Source organism: Ammospiza caudacuta, chromosome 20, assembly GCF_027887145.1.
Source record: "Ammospiza caudacuta isolate bAmmCau1 chromosome 20, bAmmCau1.pri, whole genome shotgun sequence".
NCBI lineage: Eukaryota > Metazoa > Chordata > Aves > Passeriformes > Passerellidae > Ammospiza > Ammospiza caudacuta.
In genome coordinates this window covers 8,979,841-9,004,124 of record NC_080612.1, presented here as the reverse complement: position 1 = coordinate 9,004,124, position 24,284 = coordinate 8,979,841, and the positions used below count along the sequence as shown (strand labels likewise).

General features: G+C 40.9%; 1 protein-coding gene across 2 annotated transcripts in view; it reads right to left on the bottom strand.

The window, feature by feature from the left end:
* The window catches only part of GOSR1 (golgi SNAP receptor complex member 1), a 29,025-nt gene extending 4,911 nt beyond the window's left edge, over window positions 1–24,114 (bottom strand). Inside the window, exons 1-7 of one of the 2 annotated variants that reach the window (XM_058817646.1) lie at window positions 23,923–24,114; window positions 22,225–22,312; window positions 21,921–22,028; window positions 20,757–20,848; window positions 20,545–20,619; window positions 6,149–6,178; window positions 523–605 (exon numbers count right to left, since the gene is read on the bottom strand). In XM_058817646.1, the coding sequence (XP_058673629.1) occupies window positions 523–605; window positions 6,149–6,178; window positions 20,545–20,619; window positions 20,757–20,848; window positions 21,921–22,028; window positions 22,225–22,269 (433 nt within the window). In that variant the 5' untranslated portion in view covers window positions 22,270–22,312; window positions 23,923–24,114. The remainder of the gene's footprint in view (window positions 1–522; window positions 606–6,148; window positions 6,179–20,544; window positions 20,620–20,756; window positions 20,849–21,920; window positions 22,029–22,224; window positions 22,313–23,922) is intronic. The other variant, XM_058817647.1, reaches the window with a different exon arrangement.
* Between the last annotated feature and the right edge of the window lie 170 nt (window positions 24,115–24,284).

Genomic DNA, 24,284 nt, shown 5'->3' with positions numbered 1-24,284 from the left:
TGCTGACATTGTCTATTGAAGAAGGGAAGGAATAAGTGGGAAAACCACAAACGTGCCTGACTTGACAACGTGGCACAATCTTCAGCCCTGAGACAGAACATGCACAGAAACCAACAAGCCAAAATCTCACAAAAGTGTGACAGACAAGAGGATGCTCAGGCCCTCACTTCTCTTAGCTGCAAACCACAGCAAGCAGTGAGGAACACCAAGCTTCAGCTGTTTTGAAAGCAAAAAGCAGGACCTGAAATGAAATTGCACTTCTAGAACAGCATACAGCAGGGAAGGAAGGCCAGGAAATGCTGTTGCAGGCCTCGACCTGAAATGAAATTCTGTTAATTTATATGCAATGCCCAAATTTGACCAAAACCAACTTACCACATTTCCCATTAAGATGCTTCAGTCAGGTTATCAGGTGAGCCTGATAAAAACCTGACCTGTTTGTCACTGCTGATGACAGAGTGAAACATTGTGCCACAACTCTTCTGAGGCACAGGCAGCACCAATACTCAGGAAAAAGGATACTTGCCAAGGTATTCATCTTGCTTTGTATTGACTTCAACATCCCTCTCTGAGAAGTCATATTTTCTTTTGTTGCCATGGCAATGCTGGGGAAAGAAAGAAGATCAAGTTGTTGGTGCTAAGAATAATCCACAGCTCCCACAAGAGGAGAACAAGCAGGGAATGCTTCTTCAGAGGCCAATGAATGGCGTGAAGCAACATGAATGAAACCACAATTTTCCCATTAATCTCCCTCTTTTACAGTTAAATGATTTCAGTTTTATGTGAACTGTTAACAGTGTGAAACTCTGAGATTTCTTGAAACAGGCAGGGTTTGACTTTTCTCCTCCAGCCCCCATGAAAACTGGTATTACCTTACAAGCAACATAAGAATGATGCTCTCATGGCTTAAGCTTTAAATTTAGAAGTTTCTTTCATCCCAAATAATGCTTCCATCACAGCACAGAAAAAAATCAGTTTCTGAAATCTGGTCCTAATTAAGAATATCCCCCATGGTATATAAGTTTTCATTTTCTTTGTTTCTTTACCAATACAAAACTGAATTTCCCATTTCAAATTTAAACTGTTTTGAAGGTCAGAAAAAAAGCAACCCTGCTCTTAAAAACAAGATATTAAATGAAATTATAAAGAATTGTTCAGTTGACAAAGCTTGAAGACACAGTGCCTGAGAAAGAAAAATATGGCAAATACTGTTCTCCTTGCTGGCACGTGTTTCAAAAATACATAAAGCAGGACAGAAATACAACAAGGCTTCATAATAACTCAGAAAAGTCACCTCTGCTGCTATTGACTTCATCTACAGGAATAATAATGATTAAAATAAGTCCTTGGATGAGTTTATGAGCCTTAAATATGGAGGGGAAATGTTCTGGAGGAGTAAAAGTAAAGTGGAAAAACACAACAGAAAAATATAAAAGGAAACCAAAGCTGTCATTTCAGAGGGAGGAAAATGTGAAATGCTGCTTTTACCTGATACAAACATACAATTTTTCAATGCAGGTATTTTAGTCCTCTAAAGTAAAAAACAACAAACTCACAAAACCACTAAAAATTTGCTGTTAAGAAGAGCACTCAGGGAATTTTGAATTACTAAGAATCAAGTTAGGAAAAAAAAAATCCTATCTGCACACAGGAAAGTTTGTTCAGTAACCTACAGATTCCCATCTCCCACCCCCACACTGACTTGATATTTGTCCAGATGAGTTTTTAATACAGTGTCTCTCAAAGCACTTCTGAATTAAGTCCCATATTTTTGTAAGATGCATCCAATGACTCATTAAAACATCCATTCATTTACAGAAGTGAAAACACAAAATGATTTCCAGTATATAAAGTGCTCCTGAGCCACCTCCAAAATGCCTTTAGAAATAATTATTCAGGGAACACAAGGTTCCTACTTTAATATCTGGGGAGTGAAACTGTCCATTTCATATAAAAAGGCAGTATGTAAAGGGTTAAGAGATTGAAACCAATTTAATTTTTTTTAATCCAATATTTTCAAGATATATATCCAATTTTTTAGCTCAAAGGGCTAGGTTTTACTGGAGAGCTCTGAAGGAAAAAAACCTGGGGTAATTATAATTTTTAATATGATATGGTCTAGTAATGAAATGTAATTGTGATATTCATGAACAAGAGCTTAACTGGATTCCAGCTACTATTAACAAATCAAAATTCAAGCAAAAAGCAATGTTGTTCACGTATAATTTGATTATTCAACCCTTGAGCTGGTTTATCTAAGCCTTCAGATCTGTAAAGGAGATTATTAAATCTAAGAAGCAGCAGAAATCAGAGTTCCTGGGGACCAGTCCAGAGATTGGTTCTGTATCTTGAGCACTGCAGATTCCTCATATCCTCCATCAGACAGTTTTGGTTCCATTCCCATCCCTGACATATGTTCATTGACTTGCTGCTGCCTCACTGACAAATGCAGATTTTAAAAAATGAATCCCATCCTTGCCATTCACAAGATTGGCCCCATTTAGTCACTCCCAGCCCAACCCCAGATCTCAGGACCTGGTTCTGCTGTTCCAGAACTCGTGTGGACCTTTCCCATCAAAAGATGAAACATTTCTGACTGGAACAGGGATGACCCCAATTCCACATTTCACTTGGAAGCCAGCAGGAACTATTCTCAGTGCTGCACTGGCTGGAACTACCAGAGCTGGGTGCAAACCAAGTTTCTAAAACCAGATGGTATCTGGCCTGCTCTCTATATTTAATATTAAAGCCCTGCTCAAGCACAATGCTCAGCATTGCTGCACTTCTGGAGAAATCTCTCCCAGCTAAGCCCAAGGTCACAGCCATAAAAACCCCACCTATCTCCTCCCCAGAGCAGCAGGAGAATCTCAAATTCCTGTGCTTGCAGTCATATTTCCCTCAAAAGTTCTGCCACATTCCAAGTTTGCCCTTGATTGTTCAGCAGTGCCGTGGGTATGAGAGCAGCCAAACCTCCCTCCAAAGCAAACTCAACTGATATTTGTACTCAGTCTGCTCTTTTCACTGGCATAAAACCCCTCAGGGTAATAAACACTTCCAGGCATTATCCCAGATGGACAAGTCTAACATGCAGAAATACACTTTTAATGCTGCCTGAGTTGGAAGCAAAGATTTTTGAGTTAAATTAATGTTTAAGCTGTTATTTCACCCCACGCTGCAGCCACATCCATCCAGCATCACTGAGGGAAATGTAGCAAAAAATCAACTCCTGGCTTCACCCATTGAGACACATCAGTCAAATCTACACTGCTGGAGAACTGAAACAAAAATCTAAAGAAAGAAGTTGTGTTATTAAAAATCAAATAATCCACGTATTACTAGAACTCCTGCTTCATTTTGCATGCCATGAATCATACTTGCTCATTGAAATTCATGACAAGGTCTATGATTAGGGAATGGACTCTGTGACTGTGCATAGAAATGAAAGCTCTAGGTTTAAATTGGTAAAAATTCTGATTGCATCACTTATTCTTTGTCTGGAGATACATTTCTATCTTTGTATCTCTAAATATACACATATGTGTATGCATCAATGCATACCTACACTCACACCCTGGCAAATTCCTTTATTCTTTTATTTATTCCATTGTTTCCTTTGATGAAACCTAAGATAAAAACAGAAGAAACATTTCCCCAGGAATGCAAGTGATTTTGCCTGGACACTCTGGCAAGGTGGTTGTGAAATGAGAGAATTCTCCAAACGTGGCTCATGCCTTTAAGAAGTCAACACTCAGTGCTAGGCTTTTCCCTTTTATTAAATCCTAATTACTACCTAAAGAGATAGACCAAATACATAAGGAGACCATTTTAAAAAATGGAATTTATGGCTTTGGTCTGGCTTCAGTCCAATCTGCCAATATTCAAACATTGATGGATCAGGTCTCAGAAATAGAATTACAATAAAATCCTAAGAACTTGTCACACCGTACAGACAAAACTACAAAAAATATTCCAACTGAGCCAACATAAAAACAGAAATTGTTAGAAAACAATAAGTAAATGGTCTGCTATTTTGGAGGAGTGATAATGTTTGAAAATGAAAACCTGAGAACTCCAAACATATTAAGCAAAATCTCTGCTTATATTTAAATCTGGCCAAGGGAAGCGAAGGCTGCTCCAAAAGAACTGCAGTACAAAGTAGCACATCCCACTCGCTTCTGGAGAGAAATATGCTGCAGTAAGAACCCATGGCACATAATTCATTTAAAAATTGATTAAAAGTTTAGTAATAATGACACATCTGGAGTGACAGCCCTGCTCAGTGCTGTGGTTACTGAATCATTTCAGCTCAGGTGCCCATGCACTCCCTGGCACGGATGTTTGCTCCATGGAGAGCGAGAGTCAGACTCCTCACTTCTCTTAATGACAGAAAATCAGAGCAAGGGCTCACAATTAGTGGCTGCAGCTCGTCAACAAAAGCCTCTGCACACACAAAAATGTGCTTCTCAATGTTTGGAATCAGTGCTTAGTAACAAAGCCTAAGGAAATAAAAGTGTGAAGGAAATAAAACGTGATTTCCTGACTGGCTTAATTAAAAAATGAGTAATGAACTGCAGCAGATGTAAACCTTGAAGACAGAGCAGTAGCCAGAATAAGCTAATTACATCTCAAGGAATCTGTCCTCAAACAGCTTCTTCTGCACAATTCCCTCTTTTATTTGGGTTACAATAGATAAAAACAATTGGTGAATTGGGTAAACTCCCATCTGGTAAATTCACTTGGGAGGCAGCAGGATTTGCCATCAATTAATGTCACACCCAAACACTTGTCATTACTGGGGACCACAAGGAAAAAGAATTCAACAAAAAATTCACCCTGGTTTTAACAGAGGCAGAATTCAACTCAGATTTAAGTGGAATTACATTTCCTACTCCATGTCGTTACCAAACCAGCTCTTTTTGTACCAAAAAACTGTAAAACATTTCTGGCAACAACTCAAGCAAGAATTTACTTCAGATAACAAACTGTGCAAGGTTGAGAGCTCCGAACTCCTCTGATGACACAGAATCCAGAAGCCAGGCCAATGACATAATTACCAGTAATTACATGTAATTTTGCAGGATATTAAGAGTAATAAATCACCATATGCTGCTTAATGTTCTGCTTACTTGAAGTGGCAGCAAAAAAGAAATTCACCCAACACTGAGCATTTCTGAGATGGAAAAGTAAGATTACAAGCATGACAATAAAGGAGAGGAAAGGACTAGAACCCAAAACAAATACAGCTGGGCTAAGCTGGAGAAATATTTTTGTGAGGCTGTGCTGAAATTGCACCACATTTTCAGGTATTACTGCACTGATCTGGCTCATCACTGCACACTGATGTGGTTTAACACATTCTTCCTCCATGTTAATTATCCTGAGCCCACTGTGTGTACTTAAACCAGCCCTTAATGGACACAGCCCTGCTGCAGCTCTAATTATTCTTCTTGATCATTTATGTCAGTACATGCATTGTCTGAAAGCATATCTTACTTGACTTCTTACCTTTTTTTTCTTCTCTTTTGTTTTAAAGCAATAATCTAAAATTTAAAACCATTAAATTGGGCATTATTACAGTTTGAGTTATTGGTCTGCAAAAGGTTGGCTTGGAAAAGGCACAGATAATAAAATTTGTGTTGCTGCAGTTCTGTAATGTCTAGATTAGTTAGAGAAGGTATCATTTAAGTATCCAAACAATGTAAGAAAAGATAAATAAATGTACAACAGCAATAACCTCTCAAGCAGTTGTGGTAAAAGCCCTCACCTCTATCAGCTGCATACTGGGTGCTGCATATTCTGAATACATTGAAAGGCACAGAAATTTTTTTTACAGGAGTGTCACTGTGAGAAGGAACATCCTGACTACAGGAATAGCCCTCAGCAGCTCAGCCTGGGATTCACTCTGCTCCAAAGGTGATTCACCCAAATTTTCTAAGCTAGGGTGAATAAAATATTTAAGCAACATTCCTATGTCAATATTGAATAGAAAAAACCCAAACCAAGCCCAGCAGCAATTCATTGTAGTACTGCCAAGGAGCTGGAAACAATACAGTTACTCTATAAATATAGGGACTGATATATTTAGACACAATTTAATGGAAATGCTGATTGTATGGAAAATAATGAAAATTTTTACATTCATTCCTACCTTATTGTTTCTTCTATCAGTCGATCTGAGCTGAAAGCCAAAAGAAAAAAAACAAGTTAAAGAAAGTAACAAGCACTAAGTACTACTTTAGATCACTAATCAATGATCCCAATCATCATCCTAATAAATTTGCTCTTAGAATGTTTTATTTCTGGATGTTGTCATATTTTGCTGCTACACGGGTTTGGTTTATACAGAGTTTGGAGAAGATGCACTGGAGGAGTGTGACCATGCTCACAGGGGTCTGAGGATGAGGGAAGAGATGAGGATCTGACTCCATGTTTCAGAAAGCTTGATTTATTATTTTATGATATATATTACATTAAAACTATACTAAAATAATAGAAGAAAGGATTTCATCAGAAGGCTGGCTAAGAATAGGAAAAGAAGGAATGATAACAAAGGTTTGTGGCTCGGACACACTGTCCAAGCCAGCTGACTGTGATTGGCCATTAATTAGAAACAACCATGGGCCAATCACAGATGCACCTGTTGCATTCCACAGCAGCAGATAATCAATGTTTGCATTTTGTTCCTGAGGCGCCTCAGCTTCTCAGGAGGAAAAATCTTAAGGAAAGGATTTTTCATAAAAGATGTTTGCAACAGAGGAGCATTTCCTAAGTGTAGCAAGAGCAGCTGCTGAGGAGAACATAAAACACTGAGAAAACAAGAAAAGGGGAAATAGCTCTGTGATTTATGGAGGTCTGTTTAGAAAGGAGTATTAGAGAAAGGAGCAGCTAATTTTATTGCTTTTTAATCCTGCCCACCCCTTCAAAAAATATCATTAACGATGAAAAAGATGAGATTGGGTCCATCTCAGAGCCCTGCTCAGGATCAGCTCCCCAGACCCTGGTTCATGCTGGCAGAGCCCTTCTGTGGAACAGCAGCTGGATGAGAGCTGAGCTGATGGAACTCAGCACAGCCCATGTGTCACACACAGCCCTGGTGACAGTGGCCCTGTCCTGCCTGTCACACATTGATCCAGCCCTGTGCAGAAAGGGCAGCCCCAAGCACAGCCCAGAAGGGACATTTCATTTAAAAACCCAACACACACCACTAAAGAGAGTAACAAGATCCTTGGAGGAGTGCAGCTATTTCCCCTTTTCTGTGCTCAGCTTTCACACAGGGTTTTCATCACTGCTTTGCAGGCAGTTGTGAAATGTCACAAAAACCCCTCTTGTCACAGCAATCAATATCTGCAATGTAACCCTGCCATGGAACAGGTGCCTGCATCATTCCCACAGTGCACCCCTACAACTGCTCTGTTTATCTCACAGATTCACACAAATTCTTGAAGGAAAATGGTAAAAAAAAATTCAGTTTGCAGTTTGAGGAGGAAATCAGCCGGACAGAAAAGCAGTTTGATGTTGTACTGGCTACTGCTTCCAGTAGTAAATCAGAATTGATTGCTTCCAAACTCCAAGATGCCAGCAGGGCATGGCCACCTCCATCCTGCACCCTCCTCATCCCAAGTGTTTTGCCAGCCCCCAGAGCAGCACAGCTCTGCCTCTGACTCAGCCTGAGCTGCCTGATTTGGAACTTTTCTCCTTCCCACAGGAATTCTGGAGATCCCCCCACAGCTCCAGCTGGAGGAACGTGCTGGGCCACGTGTGTGACCTGCTGGGGAGGGGGACAGGCAAACACAATGACTTTATTCCTCCGTGCAGAGATCTGAAAACACCAAGGTTGCTATTTCAGGCTGCCCATGGCTTGAAATACAGACACAGAACAGAGCACTAAAAATATTTTGCTCAATTTTAAGCTGCCAGGGACTTGACTGGGGCAGCAAACAGAGCTGCACTCTAAGATTCACATCAGCTGTGAGCACGCTGGTTTAAGCAAATAAAATCAGTTTTATTCACAGTGTGGTGTTTATTCCACTGGCACAGAGAAGGGAAACACCCTAGCTGTGTACACAGAGCAGTCTCACAGCATCTCCTCATGTCCCCAAGGCAGGCAGAACAGGAAAGCAATGCATTAAAGATTTCTGTAATCACTGAGACTCCCAGAGACACAATCCAGCTGAGAATGTGCCTTTCATAGATAGTCTCTAACAGACAAGTGTGTTATGTGGGCAGGGCATAATCAGAATAAACTGCAAAACCATTAGAAAACAGCCTCAAAAGCAAGAGCAGTGCACAAGAATGAATCAGTTTAGAAAAGGTTCAATTCTTTTTAAAAAATATCAATGAAAAGGTAATAAAAACCTTGCTGGTAACAGGTTACACTTAAAAAAATTCTGCGGAAGAAAATGTTACAACAGCCCTATTAAAAAACCTACCTTAGAAAAATCATTACCAGCTCTTTGTCCATTTAACTGATGAAATGATAGAATTTTTATGCTGATGAACTGAAGATGACAGAGAAGCTGAACACTTTTACAGACCTCAAGTGAACTAGGATGTCCTCCAAGGCTTTTAGAGCACCCAAATTAGGCTTGCCAGTGTGCAGCAGGGACACTCACTGCTTTTTATGCTAGAGAAAGCTGTAGATGGGCAGTTTTATTCCTTACTCAGACACATAAACACAAAAAGTGACTTAAAAGCTTCAGATGACATGACACTGCTTTATTTTTCTATGTGTATGTATGTTTATACACACACAAAAATAAACTCTGGGAATGTGGCTACCTGTAAAATGATGATAGAAAGTCACAAAATGTATAAACCAGTAAAAACCAGTTCTGAACACCAGCACAAACAGGCATGAGCTGCAAATGCCAACACAGGGCATTTAGCAGGCATCTGAAACCTCAGCATCAAATGTTTCTCAATTGATGTGGAGTGACCCCAAATATTTAAAAGGATGAGATGCACAGGAATTTTCCTCAGAATGAAGATGTGTAGGTGAGGGCAGACTAAAGGAAGCACAGATTTATTAGCACAGCTTTCAAGCACAAGAACAATCAGCTCTTGAGAGGATTTCCAAACTCATGCCTCCTTGCAATGTGAACAAAGCCCACAGGAATGGCCATGACAATCCCTGGTAAAGGCAGGCACCCTGAGCAGGAACATTGCAGGGATTCTGCTCTGCAGGTTTGGATTGCTTGGCAAATACAGATTGTAAAGTTCACTCACAGTGACACCCAAACAGAAGCATCTGTTTCATTCATTTCACAGCTCATAACCATAAAAATAAGTCAGATTTGAGGAAGATAAGGAACACAAAGTACAACAGGGCCCAGAGACACAAGGGAAGTTTGCAGATCTCTGACTATTAATAACCTGTTCTCCACAAATAGAAGCTGTTCTCACAATTCAAAATAATGTTCATTTCCCAGAATAAAAAACTAACATTGAACGAGGCAATTGTGCTTAACTTACATATTCAAAACACTACAAAAAAAAAAGCTCTTAAATTAAAATCTATTGACTTTGTTCTTCTGCTGTCCAAGCAAAGACAACAAATCCAGTGGACATTTCCTCATGAACATCCAAGCAAAAAATGGTTCTGGGCATTATTAATCTGACTTGCCATCTGTTTCAATAAACTCTGCATTTTCACCTGTGCAGACAGACAAAGGTTTTTAAAAATCCTACAGGAAAGAAAGGCTGGAAGCTGCTGAGGCAATCAGCTCCTGTAGGAATGGCACAAACCCAGCAGCAGCCATGCATATGGAATAGCCAGGCCCCTGTGCAACTGCTGTCTGCAGAGGGTGGCACAGCTTGTCCCTTAAATATGCAGACAGGTAAATTAATCAGAAGGAGAAATTAAGTGAAATATGCCCCTCATGATAGAAAAAAGCCCTGCTCACAATATCAGGCTTTTAGAATTAAAAGAAAGCATTTTATGTTGTTTGTAAGGCAAATCTGTGTGTCTGTACTTCAATAAAATTCATTAATGGAGATGAATATTTAGCTGAGTAAAACTCATCTGCACACAACTCCTCTCACAACATGCTTTAAACCCTTCAGATGAAATTAAGGGCAATATTATCATATAGACTAATTTAAAAGGGACAGGGAAAACCCTGTAGAATAAACTAATATAGCACCTGATAACTATTTTCGTCCTTTCAGAAAGAATAACTACAGAAATAATTTTACGTTGTTCTTTCTCCAACAGCAAGATAAATCACTAAGTCTCTGCTCTCTCAAACTGCCTCCAATAAATCTTTCGGATTTTCACAGTCCTGGATCACCAGGCAATGTGGAGCTTCCAGGAATGCAAATCCTGCAAAACACACTGTAATACAAATCTACAGGTATAAAGCAAATCTGATTTATACACTCAGTTATTTTCATCACCATAATAACAGAAAAATAATAAAAAACCACTGTGCACACATACACACCAAAAAAAAACCCCCATCTCCAACTCATTTTTTCTGCTTGCCATCAACATTCCTTATAATATTAAAAATTCATAAAGTCATTAAGCTCTTTAAAAACTTAAGTAGAAGAATGTAAAGCAGAACACTTTTTTTCCCCTCCCTGTGATATTCCAGATATTTTAAGACCTGTCCCAAGTTGCTAAAGAAGACAAGAATTGGTGTAAAGTGTATTTATTTATTAAGAGCAATATATCTGACCATGAAGCATACATCTTCCACTTCCAGCATAAGAAAACCTGGCTGGCCAAAAACAAAGGCATGAGGCATTTTCAGGGATGAACACTTTCCCCACAGAAACCACTCCAAAAGCAAAGAAAGGTTCCAATACTGACCCAAACTGCTCTCTTTTGTTGGTTTTCTTTGAGTGCTAATTCAAGCACAAATCAGGATGCTAAGGAAATGCAATTTTGTCACATTGTCTGTTGCAGAAGGCAACAATCAAACACAAAACCCAGCACAAATGTGAGCATTAATCAATGTATAAATTTGCTGAACATCATCACACCTACAATCTCTGAACAGCTCAGTGAGCTTATTTCTGCACATCTCAGAAATCACCTTCAGTAAGAATGAGGAATAGTTGCAAAATTGGAAAAGAAAAAAGCAAAATATCACATTGCTTTTCATCAATGCAAGCAGTTTGTTAAATCTAGAATGAAAGGCACTGGAACAGAATCCATTGCTCTAGGCAAGAGTAAACCAACATTGGCTGGTGCTGAATTTCTTTCCAGATGGAAAGAAATTGTACATGAGGGCAGAAAATACACAGAAGGCATCTCTTTTCACTGTAGGGAAAAATCTGCCAAAGGATTTCCAGGAAAATAATCTGGTGAAACCTCCTCCAACTGCAACCCTGTAACACAAATTCAGCAAAAAATCCAACTTCTAGCTACATCACTAAGTAAATACCTCACCAGCTCATCAATTCCAGCCATTTGGAGTTTAGATACACTAAGAAAAGCACTTTCTTTGCAGCTAACACCTGTAAACACATAACCAATAAAAAAATTAATTGTTCTAACTCAGTTTAAAGGAGGCAAACAGGTACCATGGGATTTTCTCCCTTAAAACAGTGATCCACCTTCACGACATCTGTTTCTCCTGGATGTCCAAAGGGTATAGCCTGGATGTCGAAAGGGTATAGCCTGCACCTCCACTGAACTGCATGGAGTTGTGTGGGAATGGTCAGAGTGGAAGAACTGTTTCTCTAAAAGAGGAGTTAGCCAAGAAAGCTCTTTGGCATGCAGACGACTGGGAAAGTGCCTGAGAGCCCCAAGAGGGTGACCAGCAGCAATACTCCTTCCCTTAGAGCAAATCTATAAGGGAATAAGAGCTTCTCAATAACCTGCAGGGTTCAGTTTACCCAAAGAAGTCAGGTAAAAACTTTAAAAATGAGAGCAGCTCCTGCTCTGCACATGAAGGGCACAAACCAGTGCCAGGGTGGCACCACCAGGGTGGTGGGAGAAGTTCTTGGAGAGCCTGACCCTCCCCTATAATTGCTCCATATTACCCATAGGAACAAAGTGAAATGAAGTGAGCATGGCAGGCCTTACTGTAAGTCATTATCAGCAACCACAACTGTCAGAACAATTCCAGTAACTTCCTAATGGACTCCATCGGCATTTCCTCAAATTTTACATCTGCACGCTCTGCCAGCAGCCAGGGCAGGGCTGCCTGCACCATTCCCCTGGTTTCAAACATGGAATTTGGATGGGACCTTGAACCAAAGGGAAAATCCCTCCAAAGGAAGCAGCACAGGCTCTGCTGTCTGCCATGACGGGCGACAACGGATAGAACAAGAGGACACAGTCTCAAGTTGCGTCAAGCTAGATGTAAGTTAGAAGTAAGAAGGAAATACTTCACAGAAAGAGTGGTCAGAAACTGGAATCATTTACCCAGTGAGGTGGTAGAGGCATCATCCCTTGAAGAATTTAAAAAAAGACTGGATGTGGCACTTGCTGCCATGATCTAGCTGAACAGTTAGAACATCGGCTGGACTAGATGATCTTATAGGTCTCTTCCAGTCTTGAAAATTCTGTGATTCTGTGACCTGGGTGCAATGGAGCTCTCCCAGGATAACCTGGCACGGCTGATTTGTTGGGCACACACACACAGGAGATGCTCAGCTTACAACAAACACAAGCTGTTTGTAATCTGTGCTGTAACAAAATAGATGGGATCACTTTTCTAGCTCAGTGTTTTTTGACTAAAGCTTGGCAAGGCTAAAGAGCCATGCTAGTATTCACACATTCCTAAGTAACAGGAAAACACAAGGTGGAATGTCTTCTGCAAGAGACCCATCACATAAAAACCTTCATAATTAATATCTTTTTAATTTCCAGTCCAGCTAACACAGAAATGAAGTGAGAGTTATCCTTAGGATGACAACCCAACTTTAATGTAGGATGAAACCCTAAAATCCACACTGACAGACACGTGTTCTGCTCCCTAACTGCATTTCCTCCTGCTGTGGTTCTGAGGGTTTTTTTGGGAGAAGCTCTGTGGCTTTCATGCAGGACTTGGCTGAGGTGCCTGATTTACAACTCTCTACCTGCCTGTTAATTAAAGCTGCAGAAAATGATTCTTAAAGCTGCATAGTTAACCATGTAACGTAACAAACACTTGTGGTTCAAAATGTAAAGTGCACACTACATTTCAACCATCCACAAGCCAAACCCAGGATGCAATTCATTAATGGGTAAAGATCTCAGCATTTTTCTCCTGACCCAATTTCCCAGGGTTCTCAGGGCTTTTTATCTGAGACTGAACAAGATGCATTCTTCCAGAAGTGCAACTAGACTTGATATAAACAAGTCTCTCAAGTGAGAGGAAAACACTCAGCATCTTTCAAATTACAACAGGACTGAAGTCCTTAAAAAGTTCTAAACAGAACACTATTATTAGGATAAAATAGGGATGCTTTAAGGGTAATTTGGATCTAGTTCTGCTTAGCATCATGGATTTGATGGAACACAAAGGAATCTGCACAGCAATCATTCAGCAGCCAAGAATGAGAACCTAATTCTGATGCATTAGGAGAGGTTGAAATTAAATAAAAATTCAAGAATGACATTTATGCAGCAGTGTGGTAACTTTCCAGAGATACACTCTGCATATGAGAAAATGGAAATAATCACTATTTAACATATCCATACACATCAAATTGAGTTCAACAGCTTGTTTTTACTGGAGGATCCAATAGCAAATAATGAGCAAGCACTTCTGGCCCTAAGGAATAATGAAGTGCACAGCCACACTGACAAAAAAATGACATGCTGCATTAGAATATAAAAGTGATTCTGAGATTGCACAAAAGGAATTCTATAAAACTCCACAATTGTTGATTCTGTTGAAAAGCTGCACCTGCTTTTCAGAACCATGCAGGAAGGATTTCAGCACTCCTGAAAGCCCTAATTTCAATACAGACCTTCGAGGGGGGAAGCTGTCCTAGTTAAGAAACAACATTGAAAGGAAAGCTAAAAACAAATATAACATGCATCAGTGACTTGTTTATTTCTGAAAGGAACAAAAAAACTTCAGAAGAAACCACAGAGCCCTGAAGTTTGAAGTGTGGTTTTATATCCTTCCCTTTCCCCAGATTAAGACCAAAGTGCTGTTTCTAAGGGGAAGCCCAGAATCAAGAACCAGAGCAGAGTTTTTGTCCCAGACACTTTTTTTCCCCCCATTATATATTCAGGCAATCTTTCACTCTGTGAGGGTTTGCTTTTTAGCTCCTGCAGACATTCATAAAGAGCTACAAGAGTTTCCACGGCCACTTTCCCTGGGTACATGGAATTTCATCCATAAACCTTCAATTTTTAAACAGATGAAAAGCAAACAATGAGCTTGAAGCTTTTAATGTCAATGTGGTCACATCCTTTGCCACCTGGATAATAATAAAATTCAGTTTTGTACTGGAAGTAACACAGGAAACTCCCAAACTAAGTTTTGTGCTGTGTCTGGAGGGTTTGATGGTTTTTTCTCCTCATTTGGTGTCCTAATCACTTTAGACATATTGAGGTATAAAAATGTCACAACAGTCATCAGTGTCAGGGAAATTACTGATTGTTAAAGCAATCCAACAATCAGGAAAGCATGCAAATAAACACTGAGCCACAGAAGCTTTGGTTTAGTGGTTTGGGGTAGAGGTTTTTTCTAAGTCCTAAATACAGCACAGGAAGATTAAAAGAAATAGTTGATTTTACCTTAATGAAGCCCAAACTATTTTTAGAGGAAAAAACCTCTTAAATCCTGAATTGCTTGGCTGATTTTCATGATCTTTTATTAAGTTATTTATAAATAATAATAATACCCAAGAGAGCATCTTCCTTCGTTGCCTGGAAGCTTTGAACCTCCCCAAATTCTCATTAAACTACTTCAATAACTTGCTCATAGAGTCATATAATTATATAGTGAAGTTTCTCCTTTCCCAGAAGACACAAACTGTCTCCCTCTCTGAGCATTATTTACTATTAAATAAGAAAACAGCAAATTATTCTCAGTCTGGGGCAGCAGTTGAGCAGATGCTGTGCCCAAATGTCATTTTCAGTCTGGACTGTGACAGGGGAAGCTGATCCAGCCACTTCCAGAGTGGCCTCTCCCTGTGCCAGGAGTTTTCAGGAGACAGAGGCTCTGCCAGCAGCCTGGGAGATAAAACCCATTCAAGCCCAGACAGAGATAAGGCTAAAGCAAAGAATCACTGATGCAATCAAGAAAACTCTGCAGCCACAGAATAGGAGACAGAGCAGAAAGACAGACTAGAATTGTATTTTGAAACAGGATTACTGGACAAGCTGTTGTGCATCCTTAAGTAAGCCTTTGCAACACCAAAAATCCTCCTTTGCTCAAATCCCTTCTTTGCAAAGCATTTTCTTTGTGCTGCTGCTCAGACAGAGCACAGAGCCCTGCCCCAGAGCTGAGTTATTCAGTGCTCAGGCAGGGAGGTGATTACCACAGCCAAACAGCACTGGCACAGCTTTTAATGCAGCAATTTCTCAAACTTCTTCCAGAAACAAAGAAAACAAGCCAAGAGTGTTTGGGAAAACAGCAGCACACCATTGCCAGAGCTCTTGCAATTAATGGCCAGCAGAGAGATGTTTTAACCTAGATTCCCCAATCCCTCCTTGCACTGTAAATTCCAGTTCAATGGGCAGAGTGCTGCAGCCCCAGATCCAAACCCTCCAAATCAGGGCCATCCAGAGCTCCTCTGTCCTCCCAGGGCAGAGCTGGTTGGGTTTTTTTCATCACAGAACAAAGATTATTCATTCCCAAGTGCTGCTTCAGTTAAAATCTGCATTCAAATTAACAGAATGGAACCACAAGAACACTGCATTCTGCTCTGACATGAACAAAAAATCAGTTTAATTAAGAGGCAAGTTTGGTAATTAAAAAAAAAAAAAAATAAAACCCTTCCTAGGGCTGACTAAAGTGGAGCTCAGCAGTGCTGAGGCTGCAGAGCAGGCAGGCAGCAGCACCCAGGGAAGGGCTGATCACATTCCTCCCTCCCTGCTGCTTCCCCAAGCACCTTGGGATGGAAAAAGGAGCTGGTGAATGAGCTGGTTCTCCTGAACTCTCTGTTTCCAAGAGAAGATGAAGGAGATGCAGATGAACTGTGTCTCAGCTGGAGCAGTCACTGTGTGTGCTCTGCAACTGGAAATTGGGGAGGGGATGGGAAAGGAGGCAAGCACAGCTCTCCGGTCTGAATCCAACCCTGAAGTTCCACTGAAATCCACAGGAATCTGAGCAGCAACAGCACAGTGAATGGAAACCAGGGCATGCAGAGCAGAGAACAGGGAGAACAAAAGAAAAATAAATTCTATTAAGGTAGGAAACTGGCAGCTTCCTCCCAAAAGATCAAATCACCTGTAATCAAAAACCCTGCAAGGTGTCTCTGCATTTTGTTGAGCTGATTTCTCTCTGCAAATCAGTGCTGAAGTGAAAATTTGTCAGGAAACACAATATTTAGAGGAAAAACAGTCACTAATGCACTCCCCCCATTAAGATCTTGCCTGTACCACCACCAAAGTTTGGAAGCAGTTTTCCTGGTGATTATCCTCTAATCAATGTGCCCATTTCTGCCCAAACGACAGCAGGAAATTTGAAATAGCTCTGCTGATAACAAAATCCCATAATGAAAGCAATAAAAGTGTTTACTACTCCAGAGTACTCCACATACATGAAGCACTGCACAAACATTAATTTCTCCTCATCATCTCATTATATTATTATAATATACATTATAATAATAATGTATTATTAATCAGCACCATTACACAACTGCTGCAGGTTCCTGTTATTTCTTTTGCTCACTCCTCTTATTCCTCTTTTCTCTTTCCCATGCAGCACACGTCCCTCTGATTTGTTTACTCTCCTCTTTTTCCTCCTTCAAAAAAAGTTCCTCACCCACCTACTCTGGCACTTTGACCCTCTCTGTGCCAGTTTTGAATATTTTAAGACACACAGAGGTGTCTGAACTCTTGCAGCAGGTTCACCTCATCTACCTGCATCACTCACACACGAGACTCCAACTAAGAGGATTTATAAAAATTTTTACTGGATAGATTCACAGGCTGCATAGCAACACTCAGCAGAAACATGCAGTCACCTGACAACAATTAAAACCACAGCTAATGAGAACTGCACCACACAGGCACCTGCTTCACCACCAGCCACTGCTTTTAGAAAGGGATAAATGACTAATTTCTGAGTGCTGGAGCTGAGTAATAAAGCAATAATCACAGACTTGCCCCACAATGACAGAACTGGTGTGTTTTCACCCAGTTTTACAAGGAATTCATTATGGGTAGTAACACCTGTAATTTCAATCTAAACTTCTGAAGATTTCATCAATTTTTACACAAACTCATCAGTACCCCCTGCTATCACTCACCTACAACACAAGGGAGATTTTCACTTGCATACACAAGCAATATTGCAAATTTAATCAAGGACATTAATTCCTTCTTTGCTGACTTAGACTATAACCCATCAATAACTGCAGAATTTCTCAGGGCAGACTCTAAGTTAACAGAATTGTTTCCTCTGAGGCAGCACTTTTCAGAGCAGTTTTCCAAATGCTAAGCTAGATCTATTCATCAAAATTGTTCTCTTTAGATGGAAAACAGCATTAGAAGAAAAAGGATGACTTGTTTGTACCCCTGGCCAAAAGCACACAAACAGAGAAGATAAAATACCTTTAGGGAATGGCACAGACCCAAGAAAACAGGATTTCAAAAATGATCAGCAAACATGACCACGCTAGATTGGGTATTTCTTTAAGCCAAGAAAATCTGAGGTATCAGGTAAAAATATTAACAGGCCATCAATACTCACCAACATCTGTCTGCCAACCTTATTTTAATTAATAGGAGTTTAAAAAATTACGTGTTATTGTTCACATCTCCAGTGGTTGGCAAAGCTATTCTGGAATTACCTGTCTAGAACTCAGAAACTGAGTGACTTGGACACTTCATGCCTCCTATCCACAGCCAGCAGAACTTGTGGACAAATCTCCTTTCCCAGCAAAAAGCTGATTTATAAAATGGACTGAGCAGCAGTGAAGCTTCTGAAGGGAGAAGAACATGATGTGTTTTGTGTCACCCTCCCTGGTGTGGGGAGCAGAGCACAGGGCCCCCTGTGCCCCCTGCCCAAGGGCTGCCCCAGCTCCAGGGGATTCCAGGGTGGAAATGGCACAGCTGCCAGCAGCACTGACACAGCAGCCAGCCCCTCCCTGGGAAAGGGAGGCCAAATGGATGCAGGATCCTCATGGCTTAATGGAGAGCCAGGCACTGGCAGGGTTTCCTCAGTGCTTTTTGCCATTGCCTGCTGCCTAATGTGTGCTGGAACCTTTGATTCATCAGCATCTGGCACTCACAGATCTTTCACTTCCTCTCCTTTTTTAGGATTACCTACATGTGTAGCACTAAGAGGATCTTCTTTGTGGTGCTCACAACGTGACACAAAAATGAAAGAGGCAGATTTAGGCAAAAAGCAGAAGTTTCTTGTCTCTCCTGTTGCTCCCCAGTGAGACATCCCACAAACAATCCCAGCCTGCAGCTTTTTGAAGAGAATTCATGGAAAACACAGCCCAGGGCAAAGCCCAGTTTGTGTTTATCCTGTCTCACATGTTGTGCATGAAGGAAAAGGCTGACAGAATATCTGGCACTCAGCACTGGGGCAGCAGCTCACACATTCTGTTATCAGCTCATGCAATAAATATGTAATAGGTTGAAATACTTAATATAATAAATTAGGCAGGGTCAAGAACAAGTGAATTCTCCAATATCTGACATGAATATGTAATTCCTGTGGCATTATTACACTGCTTTGGAGAATATAATAATAATACATTGCAAAGTTTATATTCCTGTGTCTGTTTTTCAAGCTCTTTTCATCGATTTCACTCCACTGAAAACATTTGGATTTTTACTCCTGTCTCTTCATGTAAATATATTCATCATCTACTTCTGTCAATTAGTCTGGCACCAGGATTTACTGCACTACAAATATTCAGCATCATGACTCACACAAAGCTTGTCAATTTACCCTAGGAGCATGTTTGGTGTAATTTGCCAGCTCCTGGTGAATTCTTGAGACCTTTTCTTAGCTTTTTGGCATGAATAGCTCATTAACTGCTTCCTCTGAAGACAAATATGTTGAAACTCTCTAATAATTTCCTCTGCCAGTATCTTTTTCTGAGCTTACTGATTCTCAATTCAAAAGTTTTGCAAGCTTTGATTTCTTGCCAATGTTGTCTTCTGCTTTTACACTGGATTTCTTCACAGCCCTTACAGTTATCTCCACTTTGCAGAGCATTCCATGATTAATTTGGCCCTGTTTACTAAAGATCCTCAACTCACACTTATTTCTGGTTTTCTTTTCCTCAGTGTTGTGGTGGGTTTTTTTTCAAGTCTTAACATTTTCAAATAATCACCCAGGTGGTTTTAAACTATTTCTAAAACTGCCTTAACTTTATTTTTTCATGCATTTTAATCCTATAAACATACTGCAGAGCTTAGTGTATTTAAAAAAAAAAATAATCAACGCTTCAATAAATGTTAAGCTCAAATTCTGAAGACATCTGCCAGAAAATGCTTACAAAATGCTGTAACTTTTCTGCTCTTAATTTTTGCAAGCTTTTCAAAGCAATGGACTCAGGACAATATCAGTCTCTTAGAAGGGTATTTTACAACTCCAGAAATATTTTACCATTCTATTTCAAGATCATGCTTAATAGAAGTCCTAATTCAAGCTTTCAGTCAATTAAGTTTTAAGTTTTAAATACATTACAGAAAACTGAGGATGAATTGGTGATAAGCCACAACTGAAAAAAAAATTGATTTAATTTCCTGTAGATGTTTCTTGTGCTGTTTTGGCTATAAACTTAAACATAAGAAAGCCACATGTAATTATTTATTTATTTGTTTTTTTTAAATGCAAGCCTGCCCTCTCGTGTGAGCCTGGGATTTAGCACAACTACAGGCAAGGAGAGAGGCAGGAAGACCAGAGCTATCTCCTGACTCTCCAAAAACCACAAATCCTCCAGCTCTTTGCTCTCACCTGTGCTGTTTTTGCTGAACAAGGACACACAAAGCAGCTGCTCATAACTTAATGCCCTCTCTGCAACAGGAAGAACAACAAAGTGCTTTCTATTTGGCTTATCTGCTAACCTAGAATCAATTTGCAAATATTTAAGTGCATAGGTAATTTAGGAATTAATCTCTTCCTTCATTTTTTGTGTAGAGACAAAAGGAGAAAAGGTTTTTCTCTGTCTGACAAAAAAAAAAAAAAAGGAGAGGGAAACCCAGCCAAATCATGAGAGTTTCTATTTAGTTTCTTAAGCTTTACCCCAGTCAGAAGGAAAGACATCCACTCCCTTGGGAGGAAGAGGTCTGAGTCACAAGTGACTTGCAAAAGCCCCTGAAGACAACACAAAACTGGCACTGACAAAATCCTAAAGCCCCAATCACTGACACTACCAAGCCATGAACATTTAACCAGCTGAGTGAAATTCAGGTGTTTCACCCCCAGAGAAGTCAGGCAGCAAAGAGGAAACAACACCTACTTGCGGAGGTGCTCGTGCTCCTTCAGGAACAGCTCTGTTCTCCTGTTGTTCACGCCAGAGCCGCTTTTATACGACCTGAAATCCAACAGAACAGAACCTCACTGAGAATTGTGACTTCAAGGAACTTCTGCTTTATTCAGAGCACAGACACATGAGCTATGCCAAGCATTCTCTGCACCTTCCCCCACCTTTGCTGTACCAACACAACTTACTCGATGTCTTTCCGTACTGATCCCAACAGGTTCTCCCTTTCTCGTATTGCCAAGAAGTTTGCTTTGGTTTTGTGGAATTCGTGTGTGTAATCCTGTAATGACAAACAGTTATCCCAAAATTAGGGTCCTGAGGTCAACTGAGCAACACAACACACCCACAGGAGATCCAGCCACCTTGAAAATTGTCAGGTGTTCTCTAATAAAAGGTGCAAGATCAACCCAGGAATTTAACAGCAAAATGCTGGGAGTTAATCCAAACTATTCTTAAAACTCACTGCTCTTAGAGTAGCTGCTAAATTGGATGGCTGCAGCTACAGTTGTGGAGGAAAATTCACTGCAATTCCTTCTCCCAGTTTCAGATATCCTCACCTTCCTGATTAATTGGTTTGTGCTGAAATTTCCCATCAGAATCCCTAACAAAATCTACTTCTTTGGTGTGGTGAAGATGTTCTTGAGTCTATTCTGTTGTTACACAAGATTGATAAAAAATAAAGATGACTGCTATTTTTAAGATGCAATTTTACATTTTAAACCATTTCAGGCAGGTGGTACTTCTCAAAACACAATTTAACTGGCAGCTGGTGTGCACTAAAACCACTGTAACCATCCATACAAATGCTATTGCTTTTCACACTGGGCATGGATTGCACAGATACCAAACAGAAATCAAACTGTACACAACCAGCCAAATAAAATATGCATTTTAAGAGTACTACACCGTGAAAACATGGTTAATTTATAGCACTAACTGGTAGCTTTAACCATCACATTTCCTTCATCTCCCTTGAGAAGCTTAGGAGCTTTTACAATCATGTTTTCTGAAGTGGGACATTCCCTTGCACACTGTTACATGACAAGCCACACAGACAAGGTAATTCATTACATTTCCCCTTTTGCTATATAAAACCCACCCACACAAGGCAGCACCCTTTATTGTTCTCTCTCAGCTAAGTTCCAGTCACCAACATGACATAAAAAGCACAATTTTCTTCAACTCAGAGGTCAGCGGGTGCCTGGAGAAAGCGAGATGGAATCAGTGGCATTCACAACTCCTGGTGAGACACTCTGTGATACCAGCAGAGATAATAATAATAATAATAATAATAATAATAATAATTTTAGCCAAAGAAAGAGCACAAAGGCAGGGAGGAGGCCCTTGGTTACCTGCAGGATGTCCCTGTGGCGCTGCAGCGTGTGCATCAGCGCCGCGTTCAGCGACGGCACGCCCGCGCTGTTGGTGTACTCTGCCATCTTGTCATTTATCCCAGTCAGCTGCAGGAGAAAAAGCACCCCAGAAAATGAGAAATGGCTTATTCTTGCAAGAAAACTACAATGCACAAGCTGAAGGAGGCAGCTAGACGTGCACAGCTTGTTTAATACCCACATTGGGATTTCCTAATATCCGTCACAGAATCTGGATTGTGATACTGCCTAAATGCTGAAATCAACCCAAAGTAACTCGAGTTACCTTTCCCAGAAGTTGCTCAATTTCCACAGCCATGGTCTCAAACATTCTGTCCTGGCTCGATCCATTTAGTAGAGGAGTTGTGTCAGAGCTAAGGAGAAGAGGAGGAGCAGTTACTGAAAAGTTGCATCATTTCATGAGCACCAGAAATAAGGAACCACCAGTGACAGGGGCTGGAAAGCTGCACTATACCCAGGTCTGCTAGAGATTAAATAAGCTCTGAAAAATTACATTTTCTTATTGTGCATGCCTTTAACTCTTATCTGAACAGATAACACAGTACCACGTGCAGAAAATAAATATCACTTCTCCTGGGAAGAAATTCCTGACAGCTGTCTGGTACCAGTGTCCTCTTCCCCCCAGCTTTTAATCTTGATTTATTTATTTACTGGCAGGAGAGAGCACTGCACTCTTAGCATGTTACTCCAGCAACACAATCACAGCTTAATAACAGTGTTAGGACAACCTGTGACCTATTAAGCAACGACTGTCCCACAGAGCAACACACACCACACCATTTATCACAATTAGTTTCACACACCTTCCCTGCTTGCTTGTAAACTGAAACCACAAGGAAAAGTAACATCCCAGACCAGTGTGCAGATCTGTGATAACACCCCTCAGAGATTACTCATGGCTCTGGTAATCTGCCTTGAGTAAGAGAAGTAAGTTTGGCACAGGACAGCAAAAATAATGAAAACAATTGGATAACATGGGAAGTAACAGCACAGACGCAGAAACAAAAGTGAAACTAGAGCTGTTCAAGATTATCATTGCTGAGATGCTCTCAGGCTTCCAGAACCGTAAATTGAGGGAGAGGTATAAAATGGATTCAGTTATTAAATTAAATAAAATAGAAAAATATCAACACACATACCTAAAGCAGCAACACCCACAACAGATATAGTTAATAAGCAAAGAAAAGTTTGCAAATGGACAGAGAGGTTGATAATTCCTGCTGTGGAATTGCAGGGAAGAGCTCATCTCTGGCTCACAAGACACACCTGAAGAGTTTTACCACATTAATTCTTCAGTCAAACATAAATGTAATTAAAGCAAACAGAAACCTCCTCTGTATATACACAGAGACCACGTATATACACACACATCTAAAAACACACGTGCAGCTCTTATTATTCTCATTAACACTGTCCCTGTCCATGGCAGAGGGGTTGGAACAAAATGATCTTTGAGGTCCCTTCCAACTCAAGCTGTTCTGTGATTATTACTCACCTCAGCAGAAAGACAGGAAGAAATAGCCACTGGTTTTGAAGAGAGGGCTTGTTCCCTGCACAGCTGCTCAGTGCTCCAGTTCCCTTAAAACTGGGATTACCAACAGCACACCAGCCCACCAGGGAGGTATAAAGCTAAATTCCCCTAATACTGAACTCCCTGAAAACCTCCTGTTAGTTTAATACAAGAAAAATTCAGAATTAAGCCAGTGTAACAAGCATTAAAAAGCTCACTGATCCCACACAGACCAAAATCCAGCTTTCCCCAGTGACCTGTCACCCACAGCCTGACTCACACACCAACATCACATCCAGAGCAGCACCAGCAGCGAGAAGCGCTGAAAGCTCCCCAGGAATCCAAGCCTTGAGAGCCACAGGTGGGACCAGCACTCAGCAAACGACAAAACCGCACCAAGCACCACAGGCAGCGTTTAAAACATAAAAGAAACATAAAGAAACGGGCTAGTACCTATACCTGTCGCGTCTTCCGTCTCGGGAGCTGCTGTAGCTGGTGCAGAGCTTGCTGAAGGAGACCAGCTTCAGGTCCAGCTCGTTCTCCAGCTGCCTCGCCTGCTTCCTGAGATCTGCAGGGCCCGGGGACAGTCACGGACCCGCCCGGGGACCCCGCACCTCCGCGCTCCCGTAAAGAAACCCACAGGGGAGAGGGGGCCCTCGAGGCCGGGGCAGCCCTCACGCCGACGGGAGGGCACGGCTGGGCGCCCCCAGCCCCTCACCCGCAGCCGCGGGCTTCATTCAGCAGACACCGGCGCCTTATGGCTGACAGGCCGGCACCGCCCGCGCCCGCCCCGGAGAGAGCAGAGGGGTTCCGGC